The sequence below is a fragment of the Macrosteles quadrilineatus genome, unplaced genomic scaffold (genome assembly GCF_028750875.1).
Source record: "Macrosteles quadrilineatus isolate MER2022 unplaced genomic scaffold, UCM_ALF_1.0 Scaffold_4__1_contigs__length_99947679, whole genome shotgun sequence".
NCBI classification, from domain to species: domain Eukaryota; kingdom Metazoa; phylum Arthropoda; class Insecta; order Hemiptera; family Cicadellidae; genus Macrosteles; species Macrosteles quadrilineatus.
Genome location: NW_026542597.1, coordinates 16,684,256 through 16,698,015, shown reverse-complemented (window position 1 = coordinate 16,698,015; position 13,760 = coordinate 16,684,256). Strand labels below are relative to the sequence as shown.

At 35.8% G+C, this 13,760-nt stretch overlaps 2 protein-coding genes across 2 annotated transcripts in view; one reads left to right on the top strand and one right to left on the bottom strand.

Annotated features, from left to right (window-relative positions):
* The window catches only part of LOC128992770 (uncharacterized), a 29,480-nt gene extending 28,495 nt beyond the window's left edge, over window positions 1–985 (top strand). Inside the window, exon 9 of the mRNA XM_054416511.1 lies at window positions 733–985. Coding sequence (XP_054272486.1) covers window positions 733–965 — 233 coding nt within the window. The 3' untranslated portion in view covers window positions 966–985. The remainder of the gene's footprint in view (window positions 1–732) is intronic.
* Window positions 986–2,511: 1,526 nt separating this feature from the next.
* LOC128991941 (oxygen-dependent coproporphyrinogen-III oxidase-like) lies at window positions 2,512–12,910 on the bottom strand. Its single transcript, XM_054415239.1, has 8 exons — window positions 12,755–12,910; window positions 11,251–11,440; window positions 10,649–10,845; window positions 9,225–9,369; window positions 8,630–8,792; window positions 7,816–7,935; window positions 6,654–6,823; window positions 2,512–3,556 (listed from the first exon to the last, which is right to left on the bottom strand). Exons 1-8 carry the CDS (start codon window positions 12,835–12,837, stop codon window positions 3,440–3,442), a joined length of 1,185 nt encoding a protein of 394 aa, XP_054271214.1. The 5' UTR covers window positions 12,838–12,910; the 3' UTR covers window positions 2,512–3,439.
* Window positions 12,911–13,760: the final 850 nt, after the last annotated feature.

Below are 13,760 nucleotides of genomic sequence, written 5' to 3'. Positions count from 1 at the left end.
GGACAAACACATTTATTTATGTGAGCTATTCATAATAAGGTGCATACAGTGACACATTTATCCCAAAAAAATTGCATCATTGCAGTACTATGATTATTACATTGTTCTGTTTACACAGTGATTATAAAAGAGTTGCATCAGAATGTTAGATGCAGTGCACAACGAAGTGCCACGACGTCTAATGATATAAGTCAGTGTCAAGACGTCCAAAATATAATTTTTGAGGTGTTTCACGATGTCCAATATAATATTTGACTGTTGCGTGACCTCCAAATCTCACCATGCCCAAAAGTACAGCAACGTTAATAAACAGTCTATCTAGAAGCTCTGGACGTCATGTGATTGGTCGTCGTGAAACAGCGCACTTTAGACTCTTAAAAAAGTAGCAGTTGCACCAGGACCAAAGCCGATGCCAACGTCCAGAGCGCCTGCACACTGTGAGTACTGTTTTACCGTTTGTAGTACACACTAACCTAACCTAACCTTGCTCCATATGCAGGAGCTCTGGACGTCGTGCAACAGTCAAATAGTTTAGGCTATATTGAACTAAAACAGCTCAAAAACTATATTTTGGACGTCGTGCAACACTCTCAGAATTTCTATACTTTGTCTAGAGTTTCTATGAAGTTTGATTTAATATGCCAACAAATAGTAACGGAGGAATCAGTTTTGAATTTTCACTTTGTGACCGAGATGAGATTAAGCCTCCAGGAGTTGTTCCTCCCTTTTTAGGAGACAAAGAGGCGATGTTCCACTACAAGCAGTGGTCTCTGTGGCACCCGGACCATGAGTCGTTCGACCCTGGTGACTCGTCTGCAGCTGTCACCTTCCCTGTGGACGAGCTGCACAACCTGGCTGTCCGCCACGTGCTCGGCTGCGCTGTCAGTGAGGAGGAGTGGAACCACCTGTTTAACCAGGAGGCCAGCCAGAACCTCATCGAGTCACTGTTTGACGATGACGAGTAATTATATTTGTACGTTTTGTAGATTTGTTTTTTACTTTCCTAACTCCCTAGAGTTTAATTGGTCTTGTGTAAACTGTTTGAAACTGAAATCAGCCAAAACCAATGGATACAGTTGTGATTGGTTTGAATGAATAGATGTTAATGCAAATGGTGTGTTTATGTTGACTAATACAGCCTATACGAGTGTTGTTTTTTAAGTAAGGGTCGTATTTGCAAATAGCTCCACAGTTACCCACTGCTTACTCACATTCTTTGTGACAGAATGACACCATTTACAGCTCATGTTTACATTTTGAATGTTCAATCAGCTGATGATGTTGTGTACATTTTGCTGTGTTTAAAAAATTGTTCTATAGTTCGGCCGCTTAGAAAACGACCTGCGCGCTAATGCTAAACCAATGTTGGAGGAGGTCGCTTTTTAAGCGGCCGAACTATAGTAGTTAAATCTCTTGCCGCGTGTGAGAAAAGGTCTGTAATATGTTTTTTGATTACAAGAAAAACATATGATGCCGACAGATGACTGAAAGTTATGGCGCAAGCGCAATGAGTGAGAGTAAAGTGTAGGAAATGAATGGGTTATGGAGCGCAAAATTCTTAAAATGGCTGTGAAAACCTTTTTCCTTTATGGTCTTCTGTGAGAAGTCTGGGTAGTGGGTACCCACCAAAAACAAAATTCCTTTCAAAATGAACATTGTTACAGCAATTTTTTATCCCCGAGAAAGTCAAAGTGTATTAGTCATCACACGTTATCAAGGATAAGTATTTAGACACATCTGTCGATTACCCGGTTCGATTTATTTTACCCATTGCCGGTTTTAAATAGATAAAACTACCCATTTAGCTGAAGCCACAATAATGACCAGTTTCTTTGTGTAAGGTTTATTATTAGTAGAAGGATTTTGTTATTTACAGGGGTTATTGCAGGTAAAGTCTCCAGTGATCGCAAAGGCATTGTCTCCTATGGTCTCGTCAAAATTAAGAGCATCTTCTACAATCCAAAATACATTATCATCTTTGTCTTTCACGATCACAGTGAAATAATTGCATACCCACCAATAAACTGAAACCTAAATTATCGATTATTTCCTTAGTACCAGTTTTCTTGCTAAAATCCGGTAAATCCAACAACAGACTTTATAAATCGACTTTCCTAATCTGAATTATATTATTAACTTTAAATAGTGTAGGTAGACTTCTTACCCCCTCAGTAAAATTAACGCCTGTTTTTCATGTGTGTTTCATATTGTGTCTGAGCGTGCTTATGTTGACTAAATGGTTTTCTCTCAAATATAACAAGTAATTGTTTATTGATAGATTGTTTCTTTTCTTTGTTACATCCTATACTTGTATATTTAAGGCTTGAATTTTGTTCAGTATGTATTGAAAATAAAGGTAAATGTAGACAAATACGTTTATTTACATATTGTAGTTAGTTTTTAAGAACAAAATAATCTGTAGAGTTGATTTTGCTTATCGTAAAAATTACAGATTTAATTTTTTCCCTTACTCAAATTAAATTAAAGGATGAAGAAAACACTTATAACATTTTAAAACAAATTTATTCCCAACATTAAATATAAAATTTAAAACTTATCATAATATATGTATAATGCAACAAATAAGTACGATTCCAACATAATTGGTACCATTGACAGTCAAATGAAAATTCTTTAATCTATATGATACATACACACTTCGTTACAATTTTGTACACTGTCTTCAAGGAATTCAACCATTTACCCATACAACCACTTATCTAGTCTAAAAAGGCACAGTCTTATGTGTTAAATATTGGAAATGTTTACACTTTTTAATACTTATGAACTAATATAAAAAATGAATGAAGAGTGTTTAATTTTTTTTAGCAATAATGTTTGTTAATCTCTGTTTTATTAATAGTAAATCCCCTCCATGATATGTTTAAATCATATAATGTAATACAGCCTACAATGTTGTCCCTTAATCCTCCTAGTGTCATCAATACAGATGCATCATCAGTGAAACGCTCTGGGATGTCAAGCAGCTCATGATGGCAATGGCAATAAGATTGTCATCCACCAATGGGTTAAAAGATACTTAACATTACTGATGCTGACCAGCTGACCGTAAGGCTGGAAAAAACAATTATGGTCGAGATCTATGATTGGTAGGTGAGGCGGAGGGAGATGGTGTTGTCATACGTAAAACAGACACACTGCAAGATCTTGCCCAAAAATCAACCGACACCACACACAAAATGACCGACACCAGGAGGGTTAATATTTATGATAAAAAACAAAGATGCATTGAGTTTGCAAATATATTGCTAATATCGTACATGTTTGGGCACTTTAGAAAATATTCTAAGAAAATAAATCTCGGCCCTGGAAGTGAATAATCTGTAAAGGACTGAAAACAAGAATAAAATTTGTTTCATACTGTACAGTTTTCATCTTAACCAATTGCTCTAAATCAGATGGCATGTCGATCTCAAGCTTAACCAGCTGATCTAGTAGATTCTCCAATACCCAACCAGTCTCGTGGGTTCTTCAGTACTTCAACTAACTTACCCTCTTTGCTGTTTGGGTCAGGGATGTGCATGTACTCCCATTTCTGAAAAAAAAAATAGATATTTAGGAAACTGTAAAATGAGGTCAATCAAATTATTTTTTTACTAAAAGTATGAAACTAGGGATGCTGCAAATAAAACTAGGGAGTTTTAGTACAGATTTTAATACATAAACTAAAACTATTTTAATTTGGTCTCAGGAAAATAGTATAAATGAAATAAAATTATTAAATAAAAAAATAAAAAAATTGAGAACAGTTAAGGCCTACACTGAGACTGAACCTATAAAATGGAATGGGTATATATTTTTAAATACAAATCTGGTAATCTTCCATCTTGGAACCAAATATTTATTTACAGGAAAAAGTTAATGTAGGCTACATTTTTTACGTACAAATAACCTAACCTAACCTCAACCTGGTGTGGTGGATATAAAATATTCTAATGTAGTCATTACCACAGAAGAGTACCAAAAATATAAAGGACAGTTTTGTGCTTTCAGTTTCAAGTGCCATTTTGCAATCATAGAGAACATAAAATGTACGTTATTATTTTACATTTTAATCGCAGCCATTTTGTTTTAATGATCGGCGTTATGGTTCTCAGGTGGGTTTAACCATCCTTCAAAACAAAAGTAACAATAGAACACACAAAAAAACATTCTCTTAAAGCCACATTTTATAATTTTTTTAAGACTACTGTAGTTTTTTATTAGAAATAGTTTTGGATATACCTGCTTTCAATTGTAATGAGGTGGCAATTCTTATATTAACAATAGAAATAGTAAATGTAAAATCTATACTATTATAAAGAAGAGGTGGTGTCTGTGTGTTTGTATGAGCTAATCTCAAAAACTACTGAACCTACTGGGCTCAAATTGCACACAAATGAAGCTACAGCTCCGAAGATACATATAGAACTATTCCCGCTTCGATATTGTCCTAGGGCTCTGCCCCGTGGGCTTTCAAAAATTTGAGGTGAGAGATTTAAAAGTAAATATTGATTTATGGTATCCATGGTAACAAAAAACAAACCTGCAAAGTTTAAAAATGTAAACAAGCAGAACTAACTGTCAAATGAATTTTGATTTCACAATTCCACACAACTGCTTCAAACATATTAAATACTGCACGAATATTAGAACAGAGAGGGTAAGGATAATAAATTTTAAATAATGATGTCACTAGCCCGAATGTAAACATTATTTAACATTACTTAAATGGAGCTGTCAAACCATATGTTAATGTAATTTCTTAAGTTTATGATTCTTTCAGTTACTTCATTTGTTTATGTTTATGATCTACTAGCTGTAACCCGCGGGCTTTGCCCCGTTTAACTTCTTAATTTTCAAGATTATCTCGTTCGCATGGCTCAATCACGTCCTGGTTGAAGTTTGTTCGCTACGCTCACTCACCTTTAGGTTGGAGCTCGTTCGCTACGCTCACTCACCTTTAGGTTGGAGCTCGTTCGCTGCGCTCACTTGCCTTCAGGTTAGCTCGTTCGATACGCTAACTCGCCTCCAGGTTGAAGTTCGTTCGCTACGCTCACTCACCTTTTTGTTGCAAATTAGCTGTTGTCATAAATGTAAAAGAAATAATAGTGTTGCACCCTGTTGGTAATCCTTGTAACTTGAATGCTATTGAACATCATAGAACAGAACCAACTTGTTTAATTGAAACAGCTGTTAAGATTCAATAATTCCATTTCTCATAAGATTAACATGGGAAACTCCAGAGCCACTGGGGCGGAGCCCGAAAGGATTTTTGAAATAAGAATATGCCTATATGTTAATCGGGAATGTGAGCTATCATCATGCCAAATTTCAGCCCAATCCGACCAGTATTTTTCGCGTTCACTTGTCACAAACATACATCCATACATCCATACATCCATCCATCCAAACTTTCTCATTTATAATATTAGTAGGATTATTCTGAGTTTGTACTAATATTTGTGAAATGCTGTAATAATATTTTACAGGGAATAATTCGTTGTAAAATAAATCATTCATGGATATAAGAAATAATTAAGATTCTATAATCATTGCCAGGCCATTATCCTGAGTTTTATGAGGTTTATTTTTTTATTTATTTCTGTGTAAACAGCAATATAATTCCCCTGCCGCAGCAAGTCTATGGACTGAGTGAATTTCCATTTTCCTGATTATAATTTCACTAAAATATTGTTGTATAAAATTACCCTATTTTCCATATTTATTTATATTTTCCATTTTTTTCTATTTTTCGGTTTGTAACTGTTGTGTTGGTTTTTTTGTTTACAGTGCAAACCATTAAACACGTTCTTTTACTGTACCTTAAAATCTATCATTGGGTTTGTATCGTAGGTAGCCTAAATAATTATGAACGGTATTAGTTAACCAAAACGTACTATTATCAAGTTAAGTTATACAGTTATATTTTGTTTCTGAATTAAATGGTAGGAGTGATACCATTTGGCATTTTCAAAGAAACAACATTATCTCTTTTGCATGTGACAAATACACTTAAATAAATACTAAACCGATAAGGTTGAAATTTGGTGTGATGATAGCTGACATTCCCGATTAATATATAAACATATTCTTACCTCAAAAACACTTTTAGGATCGGTCCCAGTAGCTCTGGCTCTGGATTTTCTCATGTTAGCCTTATGAGTATTCATATTAAGGGAATAAAAGAATTTTGTCAGCCGTTTCAACTGTACAAGTTGGTTCTATGATATTAAATAGCATTAAAAGTAAGGCTTACCAACAAGGTGCAGCACTATTATGTTTTTTGCATTTATTACAACAGCTAATTTGAACCAACTAACAACAAAAAGTTGTGGTACACAATGAAAACTTTAATTTTTCCATGGTTTAGGTGCAGTTGTAGAAAATTAGGGCTATGGTAGATGTGTGCTACACTATAGGATAACGTATAAATTTAAAGACCAAATTTCCTTAAACCGTGTCCTCTCCCGTAGCTGCAATAAGCATTTTATACTTCTATGCCAACCCCGTACGAAGGACGGGTACTCTGCTAGTACTTTAATATAATTTCTACAGTTGTAACTTTGTAATGCAGTATTTCATCGTCAAGGATGGATGACTTGATTTTCTAATCTTGTTGCACTTTGTAAACTGCATAGTATCATACTTACAGCATTAAGTGGTAAAGACATGAGGATGCTCTCGTATCTGGCGCCCGGAGTGTAGAGGCCGAACTTGGTGCCTCGGTCGTAGATGAGGTTGAACTCGACGTAGCGGCCACGGCGCAACAACTGCCACTGGCGCTCCGCGTAACCGTATCCATCGTTCTTGTGCTTCTTCACTGTACAGGGAAGTATTTTAAAGTTATGATGAATAGTTATTGTTTGTTTCAAAAAGTGTACTACATTAAAAATGAAATTTGTAGATAAATTACTAAAATAACTCTACTAAAATAAAATCATCCAAGATGCTCCTAATAATAAACATTTTGAATTTGTATATAGATGCAAACATTGTAGCCATTAGATCGGTGACAGTTGGTTTAACTACTCCTTTTAACCTTTTAAGAAATAAAATGTTCAAGATTTATAGAGTCTCAACCTTGATAACAGGTCTCTCATGTGTCTTAGTAAATAAGACTTTTAATCAAGATTGTCTTATTATTGAGGTCTCCAAGAATGTGATTAGGGGCGATCAGGAGTTAAGAGCATTTGAAAATACTTGTTATCAAGGTTGACTTGTTATCGAGGTTCTTGTTATCAAAGATTCTACTCTACTACCTTAAGTTTAACTAGGCGAGGTTCATAATTTAGATCTAAAAGATTTCCATAGCCTATTTAATTAATTACACTTATTAATTTGGAGAGCTCATATTTTCAAGACATCAAAACTTCACTTTTCAAAGCGATGAACAAATTCAAGTGTGGCTACATAAATGATTCCAAGTACCTAAATTTCGGAGCAGTACCGGTACAGTCAGATTTAGATGCACACTTTTGATTTGTGCCATAAAAGAGAGGATTCTACATCGCTGTTCAAAGTGGCACCTGGCAGATATAGTCTGCCTCTCACTTGTTGCACTGACTGTACCTGCTACGATACGTGATGACTTGCAAAAGTTTAGCTATGAGTACCGAGTGTTTGGAATATTTCAATGTTGGAGTTATGTTCACTTGGGATTATATTTAGTCTGTAAGTGAACTTAGAGGAGTGTCCAAAATACGAAAAAAGCTGTAACCTTTGCCATGCCCGCTACGTAAGTGGTGAGGAAGAATGCATTCTAATTCACATAAAAAAACACACACAAAAAAATTTATATAACATTAAACATACCCAAAGGTAGATACGAAGGTGTGACAGCTTCAGCACATGATTTCACAAATTGAAATGCTTTTTCTTGTGAAGGCGAGTCCAAATCGTCAAAGAATATTCCTCCTACCCCTCGCCTTTCCCCTGAAAAATGTGAAGATTGACTAGGTACATTTAAAGATTCTGCTTAAGCTACCATAATATCATTTTTTTATTATTAAAAATAAAAACATATACAAATTGTGTATTAGCTACCTTTGTTAGCACTTACTACTGAGGGAATTCAACATTTATGTTTTTAGAGTATATATTGTTCATATTTACCACCCGACCATCTTCCGCATCGCAGTCCTTCACCTATAACTGTGCGCACGCTTTCAGATATTGTAAAATTTTGTCTGTAGGCCTACCCTTTTTTCGTATCGTGTAAATGTCTCCGTTTGTAGCCTATATAATATGAGTTCTTGTTTCTAATATAAATTTTTGACAACCTTTTCTAAGGGACAGTTTTAATGTTCTTGTACAAGATGAGGACTAAGTCCTCGAAACGCTTAATCCATAAGGAATATACAGGATCACTTTAGCAGTACTAAAAGGAAATTTAACACCTTTTATAATATATTGTTACTGAAAGGAGGTTATTGAGTAATAGAAACTAAAATTGTACTATTGAGGTGACCTTAGAGATTTTGTAATCCGTCAAGAATATTTCAACACTACAAAATAACTGGCAAACAGGTGCTTCACTAAAATACCCAAAATCAAAGAACTTTTAGAGAAATAAATAAACAATCTAGTATAAAACAACAATAAAACTAAATAAAATAATACTGCCAACCTCTGTGTGTTATATTGAAGTAATCGTCACACCACTTTTTGAATCGGGCGTAATAACTTTTGTCGTGCCTATCACAAGCCTTCTTCAACTCCCCGTGGAAGTGCTTGGCGTCTTCTTCATTTAGATAATACGGAGTCAAGTCTGTTCCTCCTCCAAACCACCACTGAAACAACACAGTTTAAGTTTTGAGAGGAAAAATTATTGTTGAGAAGCACAAAAGTAGTAGTCCTACTTTGTAATACTGATCATCAAATTGCCAGTTAAATAAAACATTGTTAGCAATACCAGTTCTTATAATATTTTTCACTTGTAGGTTAGGGAGCAAAGGTTTTATTCCTATTGAAAAATAAGTTTGACGAACAGGAAATATTTCACAAATAACTAATTTCTCTTTTTCACTAAATAGGCCTAGTTAGAATTTACCTGTTGATTTTAAGAGGGGAAGTCATCTGTATTAAATTTTTTAATCCTTCCCCCACTGCAGTGAGAGATAAAGAGAGATAAGTCTCAACTAATTTTTAGGAGGACACAGAGTGTAATATTACCTATCAGTTTATAAATATTCATGATGTAGGCCTACTCTTAACTAACCCACCTGCACAGTATTGTCCGATTCTTGGACCTCAAAGTAGCGATAGTTGAAGTGTACAGTAGGGATCATCGGGTTGCGAGGATGGATAACAGAGCTCACTCCAGCCGCAAAAAACGGAAGCTTCTCCCCCTCCTTGAACTTCTTGCCTCTACAAACAAGTAGTTTATCAAAACAAGCTGCTGTATCAATGTTGCATTCAGATGTTTTGTCCTGAATCGTGCCAAGAATACAGAAATGTTAGTGTTACTTTGACAGAGCAAGAGTCACTTGAATAAATGGGCCCAGGGGAGCCAGAGGTCTCATAGTGTTGTTTGGGGAGAAAAATTCCTCGGCAATGGAAGGTACAAAAATATTTTTAGGACCCATAGTGTCTTCCAAAACTGCAGGCCTGGACAGTGTCAATATCAGCAATATTTATTTCAAGGCTTCGTTTAGATTTAATGGACGATTTTGCCGAGCACCGAATACAGTCTAGTTTTAAGTAGTTATAGGCTATGCTGATTTCTGAGTAGAGGTGCCCACACATTTACCCCCTTTTCCAGCAGCCTGTATGCTGCTCTGATGTTTGGTAAAAACCGTCACAATGACATGTAGACAAACACCCATCCACACTAGTCGTGAATTGGCAAGTAGTTGATTGGGGAACGCGCATTTGCAAATACCTGTTTCATGAATAGTAAGAAAAGAGTATTACACAACGCTTTATTGTGTTTCACAATGTGCAATAAAATCAGTAGGCCTAAAAGGTCTAGCATTCAAATAAATATTTTGATAACCGTCCAGTGATACTTTAACAAATAATTTCTTTAAAATATCCAAGTTGCAACCTCTATTTGCTTTACAATTGAGTGCAGTAATATTAGCAATACATTGTTCAATGTGATTTTTCTGGTGACCGTTTCGGTACTTTCCTGTTATCTGGTAACTGCGAAAAAATTCTTTCCTGTTATCTGGTACCTGTGTTTATTAATCAAACAAAACGAACAAACAATGATTACATCTGAGTTTCGGGTGGCCAGAAGTCACGAATTACTTCTAACAGTGCTTTGAAAACATCGCAATCACAGACCATCTTGCGCCACATAAACTCTGCCAAATAAGACTCTAAATGATGACGTGCAGTGCCTTGGTGCTTCTTGTTGCGCCAATTTGCTGACCCCCACATGCGTTCGACGGTCTGAGTATGTGCTCCGGACTCTGGATCGACGAAGTTGTACTTGTGGTTGACCTTCAAGCGCTCGAAACCAGCCTTCTCCAACTCTTAATTAACTGATTAATTTTTGAGAATTTTTTTTGCAGGTACCAGATAACAGGAAAGTACCAATGTTTCATATTACAGTTTAGTTTTACTAAACCAGCCTACAATATTACCCTGCAATAAAGACCATATTGTGCTGGCAAAGACAAAACTGCAAGATAAAACTAACCTAGCCCTCATTTGAGCTACCGCAGCAGCCGGCAGTGTTCCAGACACAACCGAGATGTTTACTCCGGCTTTCTCTAGCACTTGTCCGTCCTGCAGGACACAGGTGATTCCCCCTCCACCTTCCGGCCTCTCCCAGCGATCCACCAGGAACTTAGCCTCTCCGTCCTCCTGAGCTTCCAAGGCCCGACAGAAGTCAGCCTGGCAACAACACAGGTTTTTAGTAACTAAAAGCGAATAAGATTTTGTGCTTCTTCATAACTTAATGCTGTCTAATTACTTATCTTATATTATTAAAATCTCATAGAAGTATTCTCCAAAGGCCCTATAAAACCCCGTTCCTATAGTCCGATCATGCTGGTTTGCAAACTCGTTTGAATAAACGCAGGTTTACACGTTTGTACCAAATTTAATCAAAATCTGATAATTTTTGCTTGAGTTATTGCGCTAACAGACACATATATGTATGTGAATTTGAACGGAGGGTGTTTTTTGCCTCATATGGAAAATTCACTAAAAACCTATTTCATCTGCAAATCCCAGTATCGCTAAGTGAACTATTTAGAGGCAAACGTGCAACATTAGCCTACACTTATAGAAACCTACTTGAATTTTCATGATGAGGAGTTCCATCCTGGCTTTCATATCAGAACTATTTTTTTCTAAAGTGGCTGCATCAGTAATAGGTGCTGCCATGAAATCTGATATGTTTATTTTTGAACTTGACATTTCTACCTTATGTTTTGAGGTTTCATACAATAAAAAACCAGTACCAAACATAGCGGCAGCAATATACCTGCAAAAGAACGAAAATTAGGCTACTTATTAAATATAAACAGGTTTAAATAAATTCTTTTACACAACTTTAAAAGAAGCCGCTCTGCCACATTCAAATTGGTAACAATCATAATGGGAGGATTGTGGTAGCCTACTGGAAATGGTTTGGGTTTGTTTTATGAAAGCTAATTTGTTATCAAATTAAAACTAGCTTAGGCCTACTGATTTAGGGCCTACCTACTAAGCATTAGGTAATGTAAACACTCATAAGTTAAGACTTTATCTGGGAATGCAAGTTGTCTTATTTTATTTATTTCCCAACAGTTTAGACCGGTTTACAAAATGGATACAATACAGTGGCTACCGAATAAGTTAGCTGTCCTGTGTAATGTCTACCTAATGGGGTCCAGCATCCTCAGCAATCGATGAACAATGAGTATTTTCTGCAAGTACCTACTCATGTGATTTTAAACTACCTACATGGCTGCACTTTACTTGACGTCCTACACTCATTTGATTGTTTTTTTTCGATTCGATATTTTCATTCGATTGTTTCATTCGATATATCGTTTGGTTAGTTAGGTTAGGTTAACCTTACCTAACTAACCAAGCGATATATCGAACGAAGCAATCGATTAATCGATATATCGATCGATATTTTCATTATATTTAGGTCTATTGCCTGCAATGTGTTTTATCACTTTATGATAGGTTGGCGTTAAGCCATATAGGCCTTTTTGGGGTAGGCCGAATGTATCCGTTAATAATTGAATTTTCAGTAAAGAACCAATTTCCATCGCTTTACTTATCTCTTTTGGGTTAGGCTAAGTAACACACACAGATCCTGTTAATAATCCTTCAGTTAACTTAAGAATTCTGTTGGTTCTTTAAAAATTGTTGGGTTCCTGGTACCCAACAATCTTCTGTGTTGAAGCTGAAGCTGAAAGCGACAAACCATAACTTAAGTTATGTGACAATCTTAATATAATACCAACTGACGCATCGATAAATCAACCCTCATGCAACCTACACCTTATTTGTTGATTTAGATCTCAGAATTATTAGAATAATATTGGATTAGGCCTAGTAGGTCAAATAGGAGGCTCTCTGTAAAAACATAAACCTTAACTTAGCCTAACTCATGAAGGATAGGTTTGGTAGGTAGCCTATTGTAGGGGATAAAAACAATGTTTATTCCTGGATGGGGATAGTGTTATAAAATTACCTAGATCATACTAAGTTATGTATTATAATATATGTATGTCTTTAGAGGTGTTAATTGAGTTGGCCTTTATTGAAAGATGTATAAGAAAGTTAGGTTATGGAAACTAACCTCAATTTGTTTTTATGTGCAGTCCCAATCACTGAAACTACACTATAAACTTTTCCCAGCTGTTGTCCAAATTTTAAAATCATTTTTGTAGTGTTTGACAAAATTAATATGTAAAACAAACGACAGAATATTAAGCGTAAATAAATAGCAGTATCATACAACTGCACAACTTAACTTGTCTTCTTATGTTTACTCTTGCTCTTGACAGTGTTTACGAAAACAGCTGTTTAGCACAGCTGGTTGCTCGGTATTGATCCATCAATTTTGGGACAAAATGGTTAGTAGCAGCGTTTCTTAAAAGAAATAGTGTGTAATTTGTACTTAAAAGCGTATAATTTACGTAAAATTGTTGTTTGTGTCTTCTATAATTCGGTCCTTTGCTGTTTAAATGAGAATTTAAAAAATGTGAGTTGTGACAGTCGCAGTAGAATTTTGCCCACTGACTGTGCATTCCCAGCATTCCCCGCTGCAGTATTTGCGATCAGCAGCAGACGACTGAATCGAGTTGTTGTGTATTTTAGTATGTGGTGACGAGGCACCGTTTGTCATGTTCTTGTTGTAATTAAATGGATATATGTAAATTAGTGAAAAAGAAATGAAGAAGTTTACGTTCCAACGCGTGTTAGACGGTTTGCGGTCATCTGTCAGCCAACAGCCTCGGCCAGAACAGGAGATTGTTGAAACACTACGCCCGGATAACTTCCAAGTTACTAAGGTAAGACATAGGCTATCAAAATTACCTTTCAGTAGGTAAAAACGTATAGTTTTCAGTGATAGACTTAAGTGTTACTGTAAAGTATGTATTTGTCTTTTTACTCTAGGTTAATGCGGAACTGCTGCCAGCTCGCGCACCTGGCATAGTTATTGACATTAGGTCTAGCCTACCTGTGACTGTATCGTTATCAGTAGTACAAGCTGTCGTCTGCTCACCTTCCATCGTCATCACTAAACATTATCATGATGTTGGCAGACGCTTGATTTATTACCATTTTCCCAATTTAATTGA